Below are 21,516 nucleotides of genomic sequence, written 5' to 3' on the forward strand. Positions count from 1 at the left end.
TTATTTTATTTTAAGACTACTTTTTATTTTTCTTTCATCTTATTAGGATTTATAATTTTTATTTAACAATTTTAAATTCCGGCTATTTCCTACCGAGTAATCATTCTTCCTTATATATTTTCTAAAAGAGTTCCTGATGCTATCACAGTTACAAAAAGCTCCAAAGATCACTATTACTCAGGGACTCGAAACTCCACTGGGAAAGGACTTATGGAATAATGAACCTCTACCAACGCCAGAGTATCCTCCTCCACTCTCAAGTCGATTATTCTCCGACACTCCAGTTCAAGGAAATTCATTCTTCACTCAGGAAGTTTCACTTCTCTCCCTATCTTATTTTGACATTCTTTTCTATATATCTATCTTTGTACATTAAGGACAATGTACATCTTAAGTGTAGGGGGTATCCATTTCATTATCAGAAAAATCCCTGAATGACTGCCTTGTTCTCTTGAAAAGCTCTCATATCGTATTTAGGATAAAATTTGATTGATTTATGATTTTGATTGATATATCTTAAATTAAAACATAGGCATTTGTGCATTGATTGTTGAAACTTTAAGACGTTAAGAGAATCAAGCAAGATAAGTTGATTTTTAAGAATTTAAAATTGTAGGTTGTTTCCTCAAAGTTTAGGTATTACTTTGAGTTCGAATTCACAAGTTTTAAACATCAAAAAGCCATAATTTTTGTGATATTTTTGAGCCTTTTGAGCATCAATTAATTCTTTCATGCTCACTTTTATTATTGCTTTGAATGCGTCAGTAATTGAAACTGTTATTCTAGAACTTGCTTGATTATGCATGTCAAGACCACACCATTTGATTTGATATGTCAAAATGATTAAGACACTTAGGATTAACTCACTCATGCCATGAAAAACCTACCTCCACGAATAACCCCTAGTGAACCCCCTTGAGCCTAACAAGTCATTTTTTGTATTACCCTTAATATTAACCCTTAACCCATTATTGTTGAAATCCCCTAAATTTGATCCCTATTTTTATCGAGATTTGAATTGAAATAGTTGCTCAGCTATGTCTTGTTCTTAATAGTTCGTCAATGTTTTTTTTAATTCTTGTTCATAATTAAAAAAAATTGTGTATATACATTAGTAGTAATCTTCTGTTTTTTAGCTTAAGTATTTAAATTTCATATTCTAAGAAGAAGCTCTGTTGTACGCAAGTGATGATTAAATCTTTTTCTAGTTAAGTGATTTTTCAATTCAATCTCGATTCTAACTTTTTCTTTCAGCCTGTAACCACACCCCCTAACCAAGCCTCATTACAATCCTCTAAAGACCTTTTGATTGATGTATCATCTCAATTTATAGTGGTGGAAATTTGATTTTCATGCAAGCCTATGGTAATGACTTTTCATTATTGACTATTGAGTGCTTCATTTATTATCCTTAAACACCTCAAGTGAATTGAGTAAATCTTTAATGAGGATGTGAAACTTTGTGACATTTTGAATCCAAGGTAATTACTTAGACGAAGGGAGACACCTATATTTTCATGATAAAGTGCTCAACTTGGAATGTTTTGAAACTTTGATATTCTTTCAGTTGAATTTTCAATATATGATTACCTATGGATTATTTTGAGATATTTTCAATAGAGATTATAAGTTGAGAAGAATTTATTTTGATTATGAGTTGAGAATTTTGCTTGAAGACAAGCAAATGCTTAAGCGTGGGGGTATTTGATAAACCGTAATTTATACATATTTTTACCCCATGTTTAACACATTTTATGGATGATTTTCCCTTAATTTCATGTTTTATACTTAGGAGAGCATAGGAGAGCGAAAGGAACGAGAAAAGGGCCAAAGTATGAAATCAACACGGCCTGGACTTCCTCACACGGGCAGACCACACGACTGTGTCAATTTGCTAGAATCGGAGCACAACTCACACGAGTGTACCACACGGCCATGCCTATTTAACAGGCTTGAGCACGGCCTGAAGTAATCGGACACGGGCATGTCCCTGTCGAGCCCAAGTTGAGTCCAATTTAGAAAAGGACAATTTTGAGGGCTTCTAGGCATTCTAAAGCCTATAAATACACCCTAGAGGAGGAAGGAAACAAAGACGGAGAGAAGAAGGCAGGGAACTACTCAAGGGAAGTCGATTGATCCATCTTAGAAACCGGATTCACCATCAAGACTGAAGATCTCCCCTCAATTTCCCTTCAGAAGTTTTGGGTTTTCTTTATGTTTTGTATTCATTATTCTTCTGAGATATTTTCCTTTTTAGTTATGAACTAAATCCCCTAAATACCTAAGGGGAATGAAACCTAAGACGAATCTTGTTATTATTTTCTGAATTGTACGATAAATATTTAACTTGTTCTTAATTATGTGTTCTTAATTCTTGTTTTGATATCCTAGGATACTGATTCAAGATAAGCTCTTATTCGGAGGAGGAATAGACCCTGTCTAAGAGTACATTTGTCATAATTAAGCGGAGTTGATTGCGCGCCTAGAGATAGAGTGACAAGATTTTACCGGATTAGGGTGAAACCTAATAAGAGGATCCAGAGATCGAGTTAATGCAACCCTAGGGTGTTAATTAGAGAAAATTCTCAATTATTCAATCTAGGGATTAGACGTTATTAGTCTTGAATAGGGATAATAACATAACTTAGGGATCTCTACGGAACAAGTTAAATGAATAAATCGTCCGATTCGAAGCCAGAATAACAAGTAAAGTCTAGGTGGATTTTTCCTTAGGTGTTGTCTTAATTCAATCATTTTCCAAAAGTATTCCCCCAATTTTATTTTCTACGAATTCTTAGTTTAGATAATTAGTTAGTTAAAATAAAACCCCTTATTCTTAGGCTAGATAATAAAAAGACAGTCATTACTAGTACTTTTAGTTCCTTTGGGTTTGACAATTCGGTCTTGCTAAAACTATACTACTGTTCGATAGGTACACTTGCCTACATCGTGATAATAGTTAGTTTCAAGAACGATCCATTATAAATATTTAAAACTTGTCACACGAAAATCACGATCAGTAAGCAATACCTAGACCCTAAATCATGTGACCTAAAGCTTAATTGTTGTATTGGCAGGTTGGTATATAAGTTAAGGAACTTTTCTGCATGTTTCTGAAATAGGAAAACGGATTGTCTAAACCACGCTAGGGATTGCTTGTTTCATCGGTAAGTTACTTGTGTAATTTTTTGGCCTAAGTGTTGGCTCGTAAATTGTTTGTTAAGTGGCCTTTGGATTGCTGTTATTAGGTTTTGGAGAGCTCAGGGTTACTGTTGCATTGCTTTCAAAACAGGTGTGTACCCGAAACACAGAAATTCGAGATTCGACAAAAGCTAAAAAAACCCCACTATCGATGCCAAACGGGCCTGTGGTCACTTGTGTGGTAGGCCGTGTGTGACAACACGACTGTGTGGTCGACGAAGACATGGCTATGCACAGCGAACGGCCGTGTAGTGGCCAAGGTGTAGCCGTGTGGGCTACACGGGCGTGTGGGTCCACACGAATAGTCCACACGGACGTGTGGGAATTTGGGCCAAGCCGTGTGATCTACACGGGCCAAAGCCAATCTGGGCGTGTGGGCCACACGGGCAAGCCACATAGGCGCGTGGGCCCATTTAGTTAAAATGTTTCCTAAGGTTGCACGGGTCGCCCAAGTCGACTGTGAACCTACTGTAGGGTCGGTAAGCGATACTTAGACCCTAAATCGTGTGACCTAAATATATAATATATGTATTGAGTATGTTAAATTTATGCATGTTTAGTGATCCATATGTATGACTGATAACTGAATTTTAGCATGTAAGCATGTATTTCTGTATGTCTGCATTGAGCATGTTTAGTTACATCTACATTGGGGTGGGATGATTAATTATTGGAGGAAGTGTAATGAAAGGTTTTTATGTCTATTATATGGTAGCTGAGCTGCAATATTACTTATATGTGCCGCATTCGGTACGACTTGGTGTGTAGGACTAGGTGGGTGTTTTAAACCCCACATGGTGTATAGGGATGGTCGAAGATGATGTGGAAAGGATGGTAGGTAGGATACTGATTTCTGTTACTGTACGCATATTGTATTTGAAATGGGCTAAAGCCTTAATTTGAACTTGAAACTATATTTGAATGGGCCTAAATTGCATCTGAATCTATAATGAGCTTAGGCCCCAGACTGCATTTGATTGATAACTATTGTCTAACTGTATGCATGTCTTCTGTGGGAATTACACACTGAGTTTACGTAAACTCCCCCCTTTCTGTTTTATCTATACAGGTAATCCCTAAACTTAGACGGATCGAAGCAGTAGAGGACTCAACAGTGACCACATGTCTATTAAACTGCTTCAATTTCATTTATGGTTTTTTTTCTTATTTTGATGTGGGACTTTTGGACTATCTGCATTAATTTGGATTTTAATTGTTTTCATGGACTTTTTAACTGTAAAACTCAATGAAAACTCGGTTTAATTAAAAATAACATTTTACCTAAACGTGAACAATTTTCTTTAAATAGCACGGTTTTAAAAGCTTCTGCTACATGATATGTTTTTAAACGAATCAAATTAACGAGAAAACAATTTGAAATTAATGAGAGATAAACAGAAGCTAATAAACGGAAACGGTTTAAACTTGATAAATTTGATTTCAAATCCCATTCCATGTGACATCGCCAGATTCAGCCATAACATCTAGGCCGGGTTTAGGGTATTACATTTAATGGTATCAGAGTTATGATGCAAAACTCAGCTGTGGATTTTGGGTTTTAAAACTTGGTTTTTAAGAACTGATTTTCAAATTATTTGAAATAATTTGACTGAGAATATGGTACACCGGGTCTTCTGTGCCGATCTTGTAAGTATTCTGATAAATTGTTACAATATTATAGATAGTCTATTCTGAAAATATTCTAGTTAGTATATACTGAAACTGTACTAAAACTGAAACTGATAGAGACTGTACTTGTGAAAAACCAACTTTGAATTTATGATATTGTTTTACATTAAACATCTGTTAATAAATGCTGAAATTGTAACTGATTTATAAAATTTTTAATACAGATAAATCTGAATAGACATAAATGTATGAGGTATCCGTGGACGTGGTATTAGAGGCTGAGGTAGAAGCCGTAGAGGGCCTAGAGTTGAGTCATCTTTTTTGGGCAGCATGCCAAATCTAGATACGGTGAGACGCCAATATCACCTGCTACCAAAACTGGGTCTCAAGATCGCATGGCTGGGGATGACGCATTGTCCCAGGCTATGTTAAGGATATTGGAGAAGGTCGCTAGGCCTGACATTGGATCTGGGGGCCGAGGGTCAATTATGGAACGACTCAAGTCCAATAGAGCTGAACTTTTTAGGGGTGTCACTAGAATCACCCTTAATGTGGCTAAGTACTGGATATAGGTCACTGAGAGGATAATGGATGATTTAGACTGTACCTCTAGGTAGAAATTGAAGGGTACAGTCTCGTTGCTTCGCGATGAGGCCTATCAGTGGTGGCTGGCCATTAAGCAGAGTACTTAGCCAGATCGTCTATCTTAGGAGGCTTTTAAGTCTGCCTTCCAAGGGAAGTATGTGGGAGCAAGTTACATCGATGCTCGTAGGCGTGAGTTTCTGAACTTCACCCAGGGAGACCGATTAGTGGCCGAGTATGAGGCTGAATTTCTAAGACTGAGTCGCTATACGCGAGGTATGGTGGCGTCTGAATATGAGATATGCGTCTATTTTGAGGACGACCTTAAGGATAATCTGAGGGTACTGATAGCTCCGCAGAGGGAGCGAGAGCTCTTCGTTCTGGTAGAGAAGGTGAAGATCGCCGAAGAGGTTAATCGCGCTGAGCGCCAAAATAAAGATCGTGAGAGGGGTAAGAACAAGAAGGATTTGGAGCCCTCGAGTTCGATACAGAGGCCTAAAAAAAAGGCCAGGACTGATCGGCCGATTAGAGTTGGGCCCCCTATTGCTTCTACTAGATTGCAGCCGTGTAGAGATTATGGTAGACGCCATCAGGGCGAGTGTTGGATAAGGACTACGGCATGTTTAAGGTATGGGTCATTAGAGCACCACATTCGGGAGTGTCCGTTGAAGGCCGATCAAGTGCAAGCTCTGGGTTTTGGTACTGCACAACTACAAAAGGGTAGTTCAGCAGCCACCGATGGGCCGTGGTCAGGCTAGGGATGGTAACGATATGGGTCGTAGACAAAGAGCACTAGGTAGAGGTGCTGGATAGACTGAGGCGAGGCAACCTGCTCTTATTTATGCTGCTCGTTACTGAGAGGACAGAGATGCTCTAGACGTCATTACTGATACGTTCTTAATTTATGATGTACCTTACCTTGCTTTGATAGACATAGGTTCTACACATTCCTATGTAGCTAGCGTTGTGCCTGAAAACTTGAGGATTTTGGTTGAGAGTACTTCTAGTGAGGTGACTGTACTAAATCCACTGGGGCAATCGGTTTGGGTTAGCAAACTGTATTGAGATGTTCTGCTAGAGGTTTATGGGTCGGTATTTTTGGCTAATTTAATAGAGCTTCGGTTTGGAGAGTTTGACTTAATTCTGGGTATGGACTGGTTGGTCAAGCACTGTGTCAGTCTGGACTGTGTGACTAAGAGGGTTTTCTTGAGAACTGAGGAGGATAATGAGGTAGTCATGATTGGAGAATGTCAGAATTATTTGGCTAATGTGATCTCTGCACCAGTGGCTGAGAAACTGGTTCGTAAGGGATGTGAGGCATTCTTGGCCTATATTAGTGTTTCTATTTCTAGGGACTATTCTGTAAAAAGGACATCAGAACTGTAAAAGACTTTTCGAACGTCTTTTCTGAGGAGCTACAGGGTTTACCTGAAAATCGAGAAGTGAAATTTGCGATTGAGATTCTTCCTGGTATAACTCCGGTGTCTATCGCCCCCTATCGAACAGCATCGAAGGAGCTTATGAAGCCTAAAGCTCAACTACAAGAGTTGTTGGACCGTGGTTTCATTCGTCCTAGTGTATCTCTGTGGGGAGCACCAGTTCTATTTGTTAATGAAAAAGATGGGACCATAAGGATGTGCATAGACTATCAGCAGTTGAACAAGCTGACCATTAAGAACAAGTATCCACTTTTGAGGATCGACTACTTATTTGATTAGTTTCGAGGGCCTTATATGTTCTCTAAGACCAATCTTCGTTCAAGGTATCATCAGTTAAGGGTTAAAGAGGTGGATGTGCATAAGACAGCATTTAGGATTCGTTATAGACACTACGAGTTCCTAATTATGCCTTTCAGGTTGACGAATGCACCAGCTACATTTATGGATTTTATGAACCGAGTACTTTAGCCCTATACGGATCAGTTCGTCGTGGTCTTCATCGACGTTATTCTGGTATACTCTCGAGGATAATCATGATGAGCATCTTAAAGTTGTGCTTCAGATTTTGCGTGAGAAACATCTCTATGCTAAATTCAATAAGTGTGAGTTCTGGCTTCATGAAGTCACTTTTCTGGGGCACGTAGTGTCTGTTAAGGGGATCTGAGCCAATCCTAGAAAGATTAAGGTTGTACTAGATTGGAAACAGCCTAAGAATGTGTTTGAGATTCGTAGTTTTCTAGGCCTAACGGGTTATTATCGGCGGTTTGTAGAAGGTTTCTCACTGAATGCAGCGCCCTTAACTAAGCTGCTATGTAAGGATGTTCTGTTTGTCTGGACTAATGTGCAGCAAGAGAGCTTCGAGAAGTTCAAGACTATTCTGACTGAGGCTCCTGTTCTGATACATCCTGAACCTGGAAAGGAGTTTGCGGTTTACAGCGACGCGTCACATGTGGGTTTGGGTTGCGTTCTAATGCAGGATGGTAAAGTCGTGGTATATACGTCTCGTCAGCTCAAGATGTATGAGGCAAACTATCTTACGCACGATTTGGAATTAGCCCCCGTAGTCTTTATTTTGAAAATCTGGAGGCACTATATGTACAGTGAGAGGCGTATTATCTATACTAATCACAAAAGCCTTAGGTACCTCCTAGCTTAGAAGGAGTTGAATCTTAGGCAGCATAGATGGATTGAGCTACTTAAGGACTATGATTGTACTATTGAGTACCATCCTGGAAAGGCCAATGTGGTGACCGATGCGTTAAGTCGTAGGGCGATAACTGATCTGAGAGTGATGTTCACTCGATTTAGTTTGTTCGACGATGGAAGTTTGTTGGCTGAGTTGTAGGTTAAACTGACTTGGATAGAATAGATTTGGGATAGGCAATTAGAGGATGAATCCTTGGGTCTTCGGTTCCGTCAGATTGAGGGTGGCACACTACGGACTTTGGGCTAAATAATGATGGGGTACTCTGTTTTCCTAGTCAGATTTGTGTACCAAATGATACTGATCTGAGGCAGTCTATTCTGAGACAAGTGCATAGTAACCCTTATGCTATGCATTCTAGTGGGGATAAAATATACCGAGATGTTCGAGAACTGTACTGGTGGTAGGGATTAAAACGGGAAGTTACTGATTTTGTAGCACGATGTCTGACATGCCAGCAGGTTAAGGCTGAGCATCAGTTACCTTTGGGTTACTGTAGCCGGCTAAGATTCCACTATAGGAGTGGGAGCGAGTAATGATGGACTTTGTTAGTGGGTTGCCTCTATCACCCACAAAGGATTCTATTTGGGTAATCGTGGATCGATTGACCAAGTCTGCGCATTTCATTCCGGTTAGGACCAACTATTCTTTTTAGAAGTTGGCGAAGCACTACATTTCTGAGATAATAAGACTGCATGGGGTATCGGTCTCAATCATTTCTGATAGGGTTCCTCACTTTATGTCTCAATTCTGGAAAAAGCTACATGAGGACCTAGGTCTGAGATTAGACTTCAATACTGTGTTTCATCCTCAGACCGATGGTCAATCTAAAAGGGTGATTCAGATACTGAAGGATATGTTGAGGAGTTGTGTTATCGATTTTCGAGGCAGTTGGGAGGATTATCTGTCGCTAGCGGAGTTCGCCTATAATAACAGCTTCTAGTCTAACATTCAAATGGCACCATACGAAGCTCTGTATGGATGCAAGTGTCATACATCCCTATGTTGGACTGAGTTAGGTGAGCGAGGGTTCTGGGTCCTGAGTTGGTTTCTGAGACTAAGGATAAAGTTAGACTGATTTGAGATCGTCTAAAAGTGGCCTTTGATAGGTAGAAATCATATGCTAATATGAAGAGACATGAGATTGAGTATACTGTAGGGGACTTCATGTTTCTCAAGGTCTTGCCATGGAAGAAGGTTCTAAGGTTCGATCGCAATGGCAAATTGAGCCCTAGGTTTATCGGGCATTATCGAATTCTGAAGCGAGTGGGACCAGTCGCTTATCAATTGGAGTTACCTCCAGAGCTAGACCATATTCATGACGTATTCCACGTCTCGATGTTGAGGTGTTACCGCTCTGATCCCACTCATATTGTCTCTGTTAAAGAAATTGAGGTTAGGTCAGATTTGACCTTCGAAGAGGAGCCGGTTCAGATTCTGGATCACGATGTAAAGGTGTTGTGCTGAATCATAGCACTGAGGAGGCTACGTGTGAGCCTAAGGATACGATGCATTAGCATTATCCTCATCTGTTCTAATTAGTAAATTTCGAGACCGGAATTTTTTTTAGGGGATAGAGTTGTAACGCCTCAAAATTCTTATTTTTGTTTCTGTTAAAAGGTGACACAATGTATATATACTTCAGTGGTTAAGTGTTCTAGGTATGTGTAAGAGGTCCCAAGTTCAAGTCGTACCTCTGGCAATTTTTGTTATTTTTGGAATTAAGTCCTACATCTGTTCAATGGGCTTATATTTAATTGCCTGCAGTTTCATATCAGAATAAGCTTGCTGGTTTAAGTGGTAAGGGTGTGTTGTGTTGTGCTGCAGGTCTTGTGCTCGAATCCTTACGCGAGCGTGGAAGTTTATTTTTGCTCATTTGACCGAGAGAGTTTCAGTCAAACAAGAAAGAATTTGACGTTTCATCTCCCTCTCCTTGCATTTTCTTTTTTTCCTCTTCCTCCATCGATTTTAATCTTTCGTATCATTGTCCTTTCGTTTCGTTATTTTGGTGTTTCTCACTATTCTGGTAAGTGGGATTTTAGTTTCTGGAACTTGGTTTTTTCAACATGTTGGTTAAAGCTTAATTGTTGTATTGGCGGTTTGGTATATAAGTTAAGGAACTTTTCTTCATGTTTCTGAAGTAGGAAAACGTGGTGAGCAATAAGGTTGCACTCGGATTGCCTAAACCGCGCTAGGGATTGATTGTTTCATCATTAAGTCACTTGTGTAATTTTTGGGCTTAAGTGTTGGCTCGTAAATCGTTTGTTAAGTGGCCTTTGGATTACTATTATTAGGTTTTGGAGAGCTTGGGGTTGTTGTTGCATTGCTTTCAAAACAGGTGTGTACCCGAAACACAGAAATTCGAGATTCGACAAAAGCTAAAAAACCCCACTGTCGATACTACACGGACGTGTGGTCGCCTGTGTTGTAGGCCGTGTGTGACAGCACGGCCGTGTGGTTGACGAAGACATGGCCTTGTACAGCACACGGTCGTGTAGTGACCAAGGTGTGGCCATGTGGGCTACACGGGCTTGTGGGTCCACACGGGCATGTGGAAATTTAGGCCAGACCGTGTGATCCACACGGGCCAAAGCCAATCTGGGCGTGTAGGCCCACACAGGCAAGCCACATGGGCGCGTGGGCCCATTTAGTTAAAATGTTTCCTAGGGTTGCACAGGTCGCCCAAGTCAACTGTGAACCTACTATAGGGTCGGTAAGCGATACTTAGACCCTAAATAGTGTGACCTAAATATATAATATATGTATTTAGCATGTTAAATTTATACATATTTACTGATCCGTATGTATGACTGATAATTAAATTTTAGCATTAAAGCATGTATTTCTATATGTCTGCATTAAGCATGTTTAGTTATATCTGCATTGGGGTAGGATGATTGATTATTGGATGAAGTATACTGAAATAATTTTATGCCTATTATCTGGCAGATCAGCTACAATATTACTGATATGTACCGCATTTGGTACAACTTGGTATGTAGGGCTGGGTGGGTGTTTTAAACCCCAACATGGTGTGTAGGGATGGTCGAAGATGGTGCGTAGAGGTTGGTGGGTAGGATACTGATTTCTGTTACTTTATGCATATTGTATTTGAGATGGGCTAAAGCCCTAATTTGTACTTGAAACTATATTTGAATGGGCTAAGGCTTAAATTGTATCTGAATCTATAATGAGCTTAGGACCCAGACTGCATTTGATTGATAACTATTGTCTAACTTTATACATGTCTTCTGTAGGAAATACACATTGAGTTTACGTAAACTAACCCCTTTCTGTTTTATCTGTACATGTAATCTCCAGACTTAGACAGATCGAAGCAGTAGAGGACTCAACGGTGACCACATGTCTATTAAACTGCTTCAATTTCATTTATGGTTTTTATCTCCTATTTTTTATGTAATTTGGGACTTTTGGACTGTCTGCATTTATTTGGATTTTAACTGTTTTCATGGACTTTTAAACTGCAAAACTCAACGAAAACTTAATTTAATTAAAAACAACGTTTTACCTAAACGCGAACGGTCTTCTTTAAATAGCACGGTTTTAAAAGCTTCTGCGACAGGATATGTTTTTAAACGAATCAAATTAACGAGAAAACAATTTTGAAATTTATGAGAGATAAACAGAAACTAATAAACGGAAACGGTTTTAACTTGATAAATTCAATTTCAAATCTCATTCCATGTGACATTGCCAGATTCAGCCATAACGTCTAGGCCAGGTTTGGGTGTTACATTCCTTACACTGTATCGATGCAAACCGTACGTACAATCGTTCTTCACCTTTACGGATGATTTGGAGCATTTGGGTCAACACCTAATTCAATAATATACTAGAAAATCAGTAGTTGATTAATGATTAAATTCCTTCATTTAATCAATTCATAACCTTTACTCAACAACTATGTCAAAATAACAAACTAGTTACCCTTAATTACACTTACGCTTCACGATTTGTGGGATCCGAATGGCCAATCGATCAAGAACTTTTTTCCTAATTGGAATGGGTTTAAAAGTTGATTAGGAGGGTTCAAGAATTCAAATTAATTCTGGAAAAATATAGGCAAGAACCAAGAAACAAAACAACCCTCTTTCTTGCACATAGGCGTACGCACCACCTCCCATGGTGGCCAAAATTGGGGCTGAATTTTAAAGCGGTTTGAGATCTCATTAAATTTTGGAAAAATACCTTTGAAATCATTTAAAATCCCCCAAATTCCAAATCTGAAAATTTAGGTTTTTAATGGACAAAATTGATTAAGAAATTAAAGAAAGAAGATACCTTACCCAAGCCAGTCGAGAGAAACGGCAATGGCACTTTCTTGGCAATGTTCGGGATCAATCTTAGAGTTCAAGATTTTAGATTTGGGACTGATTTTAATGAAGAAAAATGACAACAATATGTTGGAGAATATGTTAACAAATCTTGTGGTAAAAAGAAAAAGAAAAAGATGGTAAAACTAGGTGTAGGCGACAACAACAATGGAGGAAAGGAAAAAAAAATTAAAATTAAAGAGAATGAGAGAAATGGCTAGGGTAATGAGGAGGAGGATTAAAGGCTAATTATTAGTGAAAAATTAATATTTATACCTAGGTTAACTAGAATTGGATAGCCCACACATTAAAACAAAGGGTTTTTGTCAAAAAAATTAAATTATTTGCATGAGAAAAGAATTGAAGTTAAGACCTCAAGAATAAATTCACTAATATTTAACCATCAAACCAATAACTCATTCTTGATATAATTTAAAATATTTATTTTAAAAAACAAGGCATGCCTCATTCTAGGGTTTAAGGTAAAATTTGCAAAATAATAAAAATAATGCAATAGAAAGGATTTGAACTTGAGTTTCAAGAAACGTTACACTAACACTTAACCAACAAACCAATACCTCATTTATTTCTTTAAAATGCATAAATAATTTTAAAAATTAAGGCATGATCACTCTCTCTCGGTTCACAAACCCGATCCTACTATCCCCCGATTTTTGGGATGTTACATGATTATTGTTGAAACTCCTGAAGATATCAAAATATATTTCTCCCAAAATTTTCTCTCACTCATGACTTTTAAAAGAATGGTGATATAAATGCTTAGTAGATACATTCAAATAGTCTTTTAAAAAATTAGTATTCAAGATTGAATACGTAAAATATAAAAAAAGTATGGATGTTTTCATGAGGGGAGTACATACACATTGTACTCTTTTTCCCTTAACTGAAGTTTTGTCCCATTGGGTTTTCCTGGTAAGGTTTTAAATGAGGCAGCATATTATGCGTATTATAGATATGTGTACTCTTTTTTCTTCATTAGGAATTTTTTTCCGTTCTTTAGAGAAGCACTCTAAATATTACCATTAATAAAAAAATACTCTCTCTTTACTCTCCATTCTCTTTGTTCTGTCTTTTATTTTATAACAAATATAAAATAATATATTTTATCATTCATTTCTTTTTAAAAATAATAATATCAGATTTTTAAGGTTCAAGCCGGTATTCTTTTTTAAATGGAACAATTTGACCATAACTTTTCTGTTCAAGCCCATGAACTCATCGCTCAAATATCCGAAGAATGTACAAGCTTAAATGAACAACAGCCCTTTAGTGACCATCCCAAAGCCCATTGTTTAAAAACCCTCACGTAGAGACAAATAAGAATTTCTACTTAGACAGCAAATTAGAAAACTAGAGGGGTTAATATAACTTTTACATCTATATATTTTTTTATCTATTTCGGTAATTGAACTAGGGGTGAGCAAAACTCGTTTCGACTCGAAAAAATAAAATAAAATTTAAATTTCAAGTTAAACTATTCGAGTCAACTCGAATTTTTTTCGAATTTTGAGTTCAGATGGAGTTGAGTTTTCGAATTCAAATAACTCAAATAATTCGAATATCAAACTATAATATTTTATATTTTTACCCCAAACTCCCAAATCTTTTTATTTTTCCCTCAAAAATTTTACTCATTCCCACTTTCTCCCCAAAACTTTTACTCCCCTCCCATCCCAACCTCCAATCTACCCAAAATCTATTTTCCATCAAAATTTTATTCTCCCGTTTACTTTTTCTTAAAATTTGACTTCCAAAAACCCTTAAAACTTTTTCTTTTCCCTCAATATTTTTACTTCCTCTCACTTTCCCCCTATAACTTTTACTCCCTTCTCATCTCACCTCCCATCTACCCCAAACCCATCCCCCCATTGTTTTTAATATTTTCCCTCCAAAATTTTACTCTCCCCTATTTACTTTCCCTCAAACTTTTATTCTCCAAAACTTTTTATTTTACCTCTAAACTTTTACTTCTCACTCTTTACTCTCAAATAAAAAATTAAAATTATCCAAAAAAACACTAAATATAAATAGTAATAATTTTATTTATATCTACTATTTATATTATTAAATTAAATTTCACATTTTATATTATTTATATTATTGAATTGTTTAGTCATATTGAATATTTATATTAATATTGAATTATTAATTATGTCAGAAAATATTTGTGTTAAAATGTTATATTGGTATAATTTCACATTTTATCTTTAAAATAACTTTTATTAAAAAAATCACATTTTTACATTTAATATACTTTTTAATTCCAAAATACATAGTGACAAAAATCTGAAGACAATTGAAACAACTAAGTAAGCAAAAAAACTAACTCGTATATAAAATATTAATAAATAAATTATGAGGTGATGTAAGTTAATAAAAAATTTGATTAAGATGGACAAATATTATTACGATGGGTGACAGTAGTTATAAAAACCCAAAATTATTTTTAAAAATTTAACTCGAATAAATATATTTAATTCAATTCAATTCGAATTCCATCTCACTAGACTTGATTTAAGAAAATTTCAAATCAAATTAGGATGATAAAATATGATTCGTCAACTCGATTAACTCAAAATTTTTTCATTCGATTAACGCTCACCCCTAAATTGAACTTGGCTACTAAATCTATTTTGATCCCTAAACTTGTCAAATATAAAAATTTAATTCACATCATCACCTACAAATTAAAATTATTTTTAAAAAAATGTGAGTGGCACATTATAAACTCTTGATAGAATCCAAAGTTGAGGAACTAAAATGGATTTAATTGTTAAGTTTAAGGACCAAAATGAACAAATAATAGATAGATACCAAAGTGAATCTAATTTCCAAGTGCAGGGACTTAAAATTATATTAATCATAACAAAACAAATCATGTGTGTGCTCCCGGGACTCGGGGGTGGTCGGACCATAAAACTAAAACTGGATAAGAAAAAGCAAAGAAATACAAAAGTGATGGCCACATTGCCTATTGCATCAGTTTCCAGTTCCACCATGGTTTTCTCAATGAAAACGCCTCCTTTCCCATCAAACCCTCTTAAACATCCTTACATTCGTAACTCTTACAATCACCTTCCTTCTCGAAGACTCGCTCTCTTTCAACTTGGCTCTGGTACAACTAAAATCCCTTTATTCTCTCTTTCATACTTTTCTTTATGTTTTTATGATAGCATTTTTCTGGGGAAAAAAACTAAAGCTGAAGTAGTGAAGTTATTGACATTGTTACAATGTGAACATTTAAGTTGCTTTCAACATGTTTTCTTGATGAACATTTTTTATTTTAACGATATTTCCAACCCTAATGTCTTCTTGTAGATGCAAGCTCTTTTTCTTTTGTTATAGATGACAAAACCCAATTGGGTTCATTTTTTTTCTTTAGAGTAGGGATTAATTCCCTTACTTTAAACCCCTTGTAAAGCTAATGGCATCACAAATGGATTATTTCACTAATGCTAATAATGGTGTTTTGGTGCTAGTTTCGGCGATCCCTCAGTCGGAATTCTTGGGTTCGATCGTGAGTGGTAAATCTGAGAACACCGCTACTGCTATTAAGGAACAAGATGCATTAAACTGGGTTAAAAACGACAGTAGAAGAATGCTTCATGTTGTTTACCGTGTTGGCGATTTGGAGAAGACGATCAAGTATGCTTTATCATAGATTGGAATGTTGAATGACGTACATGCATACTCTTTTGGTGATTCAAGATCATTTGCAGGTTTTACACCGAATGCTTAGGAATGAAGCTCTCAAGGAAGCGTGACATACCCGAGGAGCAATATTCGAATGCTTTTCTTGGATATGGACCTGAAGATTCTCATTTTGCTGTTGAACTTACTTATAGTGTGTGATTTCACCATGTCTAAATGCTTATGCATCTGTGATTACTTATAGCTGCTAATATACATTTGTTTTTGTATTATAATTCTACAGATTATGGAGTTGACAAATATAATATTGGAAATGGATTTGGTCATTTTGGTGTTGCAGTAAACGATGTAAGTTCTTTGTTCAACTACAGATGTTCTCTGTTATTTGATTGAACTTGAAGCTGTTGTAACTCAACAAAGGGCTCGTATGGGAAAAGGCATGCTAAATTTCGGTATTTTTGTCGGTCTCGAGTCGTCCATTTAATTTCATTTCAAAATTATGAACTTGAGAACTTTGTGTTCTAATCATTTGTAGGTTTCGAAAACAGTGGATCTAGTAAAGGCAAAGGGGGGAAAGGTTACAAGGGACCCTGGACCTGTTAAAGGAGGGACTAGAATAATTGCTTTTATCGAAGATCCGGATGGTTATACATTTGAGCTTTTAGAGAGGAAGCCGACACCTGAGCCACTTTGTCAAGTAATGCTTCGAGTTGGTGATCTTGATCGATCTATTAATTTCTACAAGAAGGTGAGTGACTTTTTACAGAGTTAAACAATCTTTGGTCTATTGAAGTTTAGCTCTGTAGAATGCTTATATGCCAATCTTTTGTTCCTGGATGTATAGGCTTTTGGCATGGAGCTTCTTCGTGCAAAAGATAATCCCGAGTATAAGGTAAAGACACACCCTTTAACCATCATCAAAATCTTAAATATTTGATCATATCGAGTCATTTGGTATTTCCTACGAATAATTATGCCTACTTATCAGTATACAACAGCCATGATGGGCTATGGTCCTGAAGACAAAAATGCAGTGCTGGAACTGACGTACAACTATGGTGTCACAGAATATGATAAAGGCAATGGTTATGCACAGGTACACTCTATCTATCGGTTTTTAGTTGCTGAAATTTCTTCTGACTCCTCAGCAGGCTTATTCTATTTGTCTTGTATCTTACCAGATAGCAATAGGCACAGATGATGTTTATAAGACCGCAGAAGCAATTAAGCTATGTGGAGGAACGATTATCCTTGAACCTGGACCCTTGCCAGGCATCAACACTAAGATTACTGCTTGCCTGGACCCTGATGGCTGGAAATCGGTAAGGCTAATAATGCTAGTTTAGATTGGGATGCAAGTGTTTGAAGGTTATATATATATATATCCAAATGACTTGAATGCCTTTTCTCTTCATGTCCTGCAGGTCTTTGTTGATAACATTGATTTCCTTAAGGAGCTTGAGTGATCAAATATAATCATAGCTGCGATTGAATCCAGGGAGAGATTCATAGCAATTTTGCTCTTTACATCCCATCTTATAGTCTTTTTTTTTTTTGTTTAGGATTGTTGAAGTTGCTATTCATTGCCAATTAAGCTGGGTACACGGGGAATCAGGTATATGCATTTGAGCATGATTGCTTCAAAGAAATGAAAATCCAAGTTTCAATGAATCCAATTAGTTTCTCCTAGAAATATGCCATATTGTTACGAAAATTCAACATATTCTAGATCCCGTTCCTCATCTGTTTGTCACCTTTAGTCTTGCACTCGAATCCAATGATTCTTTCGCCTGTTTTAATCCCAAAGTAAGCTGATTGCTCAGCATTGTCTCCTCTCTTCCTTTTAAGCCATGCTGGGATGTCACTATGAACTCCTGAGATCAGACCTGGAACTGCAGAGTACAAGGCTTAGCTTACACTTCTTTTAAGTGTATGTACCAGCTTATATGTACGCTTTTCAATTTAATCACCACCTGTTTTACATTACAAAATGTAGTAATGGACAAATTTCTAGATAACCAAATTAGAAGTTGCCTATAGTTATACCTGCTGGTGTTTATGTAGAAACAAACTTGCTTCCAATGTAGAGCTCCTGTCATCAACATAAATATGGTGATGAGATGTAATATTTTGTTAACAAATACTGAAATGTATGCTTGAGTAGTTCTCTCCCGGTTGCAACGAAGTTCAATGCTTAAGGGACCTTCGGATCTTAACTCTCCGTTGGTGAAATTGAAAGGCCGCCTCCACTATGCAACTGCTGAAGTGGCTGTAAAAACAAGCAAACATGAAAACTGCATTCTAATCTGTCTTCAGCTTGGATTAAACAAGAGAACTTGCATCAAGCATTCGCGAGAGTTCCATACTGGAAAGACTCCATGATCGTGCAAAGAAACTCCATGGACTCCATAGGAGTTTCAGGAGGGGGACAAAACACACTGGTGGTAACCACCTTGCAGGGACGTCCTCATCTATATTTTCCTGCTTTTCACACTGTACAGGCCAATTTTGGGCCACCCCAAAACCCAACTAACCTACCCTAACCTAAACAGCCCAATACCCATTAAGCCTAACTAATACATCAGCCAACCCAATTTCAAACCCCATTAAATCACTAACCCATTAAACCCCAAAACCCAACTAACCCACCCCAAAACCCAATAACTAAACCTACTCAAAATCCATACCCATCTCATCCTAAACAAGCCCAAACCAATACCAAATCCCTAGCCCAAGACCAGAATCGGGAAACCCTAGTCCCACTTGGCCTCTGACTGAGCAACTGCCACTGATCGAGTCTCCCACTCAGCCCCCACGCGAGCTGCCAAACCACTTCCTCCTCTGCCCGAGACCATGCGCTGCCCATACTGTCTGACACTCCCATCACTTGCACCTCCACACCTGCGAATAAACAAAGGAAGACAGGAAAGGAACAGAGAAACATGCAAAGCAAAAGCAAAACAAGCAGAAAGTAGTGGAAGTAACATGTAATCGGCTATAAAGCCGAAAGAGAATGAATGTAATAAAGGGGGGGGGCTGGCCTTTCTTTCTCTTTTGTTGGCAGTTTTAAAAATCAAAAAACAAAAAAGATCATCAAAAAGTCCAGAATCAAAATAGCAGTCCATTAATCGTTTGAATTCAATAGCAACGTTCAAAGCATACAAGTAAATCGAATACCAAAATCAAAGAATCGGAAGCTAAGAAAAAACTAAAGGTTATTTCTTTCTCCATTATTATTTCATTTTCGCTATAAAATCCATTTTACTGCATATATACATATAAAAGTATAAAAATATAAAAAATATAAAAAAATCAAATTTTTACCTTTCCGGCCACCGAGCTTCCGGCAGCCTTCCGGTGACCCCCCCTGGCCGGAGCTCTCCCCTTTCCCCCCTTCTCCTCTCTTCCTTCTCTCCTCTCCTTTTTTTTCCCTTTCAGCTGCACAAATGAGAAAAAAAAACAAAATTTTTAACTTATATAGGGGACCAAAACGGTGCGTTTTGGTCCCCCCCAAATAAATAAAACGACGTCGTTTTGGAAGCGGGTCGGGTCGACCCGACCCGCACCAGGGAGGATCCGCGTGTTTTTCTTTGGAAGGGCTAATTGCACTTCTAGCCCTTCCGCTTTTCTGGGAGTTTACAATCAAGGTTTTTTTATTTTTAATTTGGCCCCATGGTTTTGCCCCGAATTCATTCTGGTCCCCACGCAGCGCAGCGTTTTAATACCTGGGTTTATTGCGCTTTTGACCCTCCAAGTTGCACGCGTGTTACAATTAAGTCCATTTTCTTTGTTTTTATTTTAAATTGGCCCCATAACTTCGATTTTATTTTAATTTTAGTCCTTTTTCTTACCTTTTCTCATTTTTAATGTTATCGTATTTATTATTACCTATTACTTTATTCTTATTTTATTTTTATATCATTATATTTTATCCACTTTTTATATTATTATATTATTTTTATTACTATGGTTTATCTTTACTTATATATACATATATATTTTTATGTACATATAGCCTTTATATAGTTTTTTGATTACTTCATTTTAATATTATCGTTATCTTATTTTATTTTTATAATGTTTGTGTTTATGTTATTATATATGCATACGTTATATGTGTGTTTAAGGCCATGCATTTTTATAATTATGTTATGTATATAGTTTGCATATTGCCCCATATATATATTTTAATATTATCTTTTATGCTATTATAGATATATTTCTAGTACCATTATTATATATATGTTTATGTACATACTTATGTAATATGTGAACAGTTTTTTATTATATATTATATTATTATGATCGTCTCTAATACATATTACGTATATTTTATATATTACGTAGGTATTTTAATGTTAATAATATATACTTATACCATTTCATGTACATATTCTTATATTGTTGGTTATATTTTTTATACGCATTATTTCGTGTATGTATATGATTTTATTTAATTGTTAGTTTTGTATACTAAATTCCTACGTATATTTCTCATGTTATTTTATATATGTATTTTCGTTGTATATGTATGTATTATATAAATGTTTTAATCTTATGTGTTTTGCACATACGTTATGTATATAAGATTTTAACACTATATTTTATATATTATTATATATATTTTAATCTTATTTGTCATATTTTTCTTTTACACTATTATATACATGTTTCTAATATTATATTGTATATTCCTAATACTATTGTTTATATATCTATATATATATGTGTGTATGTATTTGTGTAGTGTACAAAATAGTTTTATTATTATTCTCATCATTTCTAAGGTATGCATATACTATATATGTTCTATGTATGTTGTATGGATTTTTAATATCGCTAAATATATATTTCATCTTACACACGCATTCTTAATATTATTATTATGTGTGTACATTCATTATTTTAATTTCGTGTCCAATTCTATTATTACATTATACCTTCATCTTTTCTAATATTATTGTCACCTCGATTATTTGTTTCAATATATCCCTAGCTCTTTCATTTATTGATTTTTATTTCATATCATTTTACTTTGCATTATTTCGAAAATCGTATTCTTGTTTTGCTAATTAATTTCAATAATCAAGGCAACATATCGATTTAACATTAAGTCATCGAGTTCATCGCTACGTTGGGTGAACGTCAATTGACTCGTGTTAAAGCGATATACCCTTCTCAAAAACCGGAATAAACTAAAATTTCTCGTTTTTTCGGATCACAACTAAACTTTACATTGAATTCGTATTTTTGAAAATTAAGACAACATGTGTTTATGAGATACCAATTTTTGGGCGTCGCGAGGGTGCTAATACCTTCCTCGCGCGTAACCGACTCCCGAACCCTAATTTTCCTCTGACTTTTAACGTAGACCTAAATTCAGCCTTCCTTTTGTTTTAAAAATGAATCTAATAGGTGTCCGATCACACCTAGGAAATGGATCGGTGGCGACTCC

At 36.4% G+C, this 21,516-nt stretch overlaps 2 protein-coding genes across 2 annotated transcripts; both read left to right on the forward strand.

Moving 5' to 3' along the window:
* Positions 1–5,074: 5,074 nt before the first annotated feature.
* On the forward strand, positions 5,075–8,591 carry LOC107963325 (uncharacterized). Its single transcript, XM_016899875.1, has 9 exons — positions 5,075–5,113; positions 5,160–5,381; positions 5,541–6,132; positions 6,344–6,459; positions 6,580–6,642; positions 6,765–7,093; positions 7,175–7,310; positions 7,699–7,842; positions 8,517–8,591. Exons 1-9 carry the CDS (start codon positions 5,075–5,077, stop codon positions 8,589–8,591), a joined length of 1,716 nt encoding a protein of 571 aa, XP_016755364.1.
* A 6,708-nt stretch (positions 8,592–15,299) lies between these two features.
* On the forward strand, positions 15,300–18,246 carry LOC107962888 (probable lactoylglutathione lyase, chloroplastic). Its single transcript, XM_016899441.2, has 9 exons — positions 15,300–15,525; positions 15,890–16,055; positions 16,130–16,254; positions 16,345–16,409; positions 16,597–16,809; positions 16,906–16,953; positions 17,050–17,157; positions 17,243–17,383; positions 17,486–18,246. Exons 1-9 carry the CDS (start codon positions 15,369–15,371, stop codon positions 17,525–17,527), a joined length of 1,065 nt encoding a protein of 354 aa, XP_016754930.1. The 5' UTR covers positions 15,300–15,368; the 3' UTR covers positions 17,528–18,246.
* Positions 18,247–21,516: the final 3,270 nt, after the last annotated feature.

Source organism: Gossypium hirsutum, chromosome A06 (assembly GCF_007990345.1).
Source record: "Gossypium hirsutum isolate 1008001.06 chromosome A06, Gossypium_hirsutum_v2.1, whole genome shotgun sequence".
NCBI classification, from domain to species: Eukaryota; Viridiplantae; Streptophyta; class Magnoliopsida; order Malvales; family Malvaceae; genus Gossypium; species Gossypium hirsutum.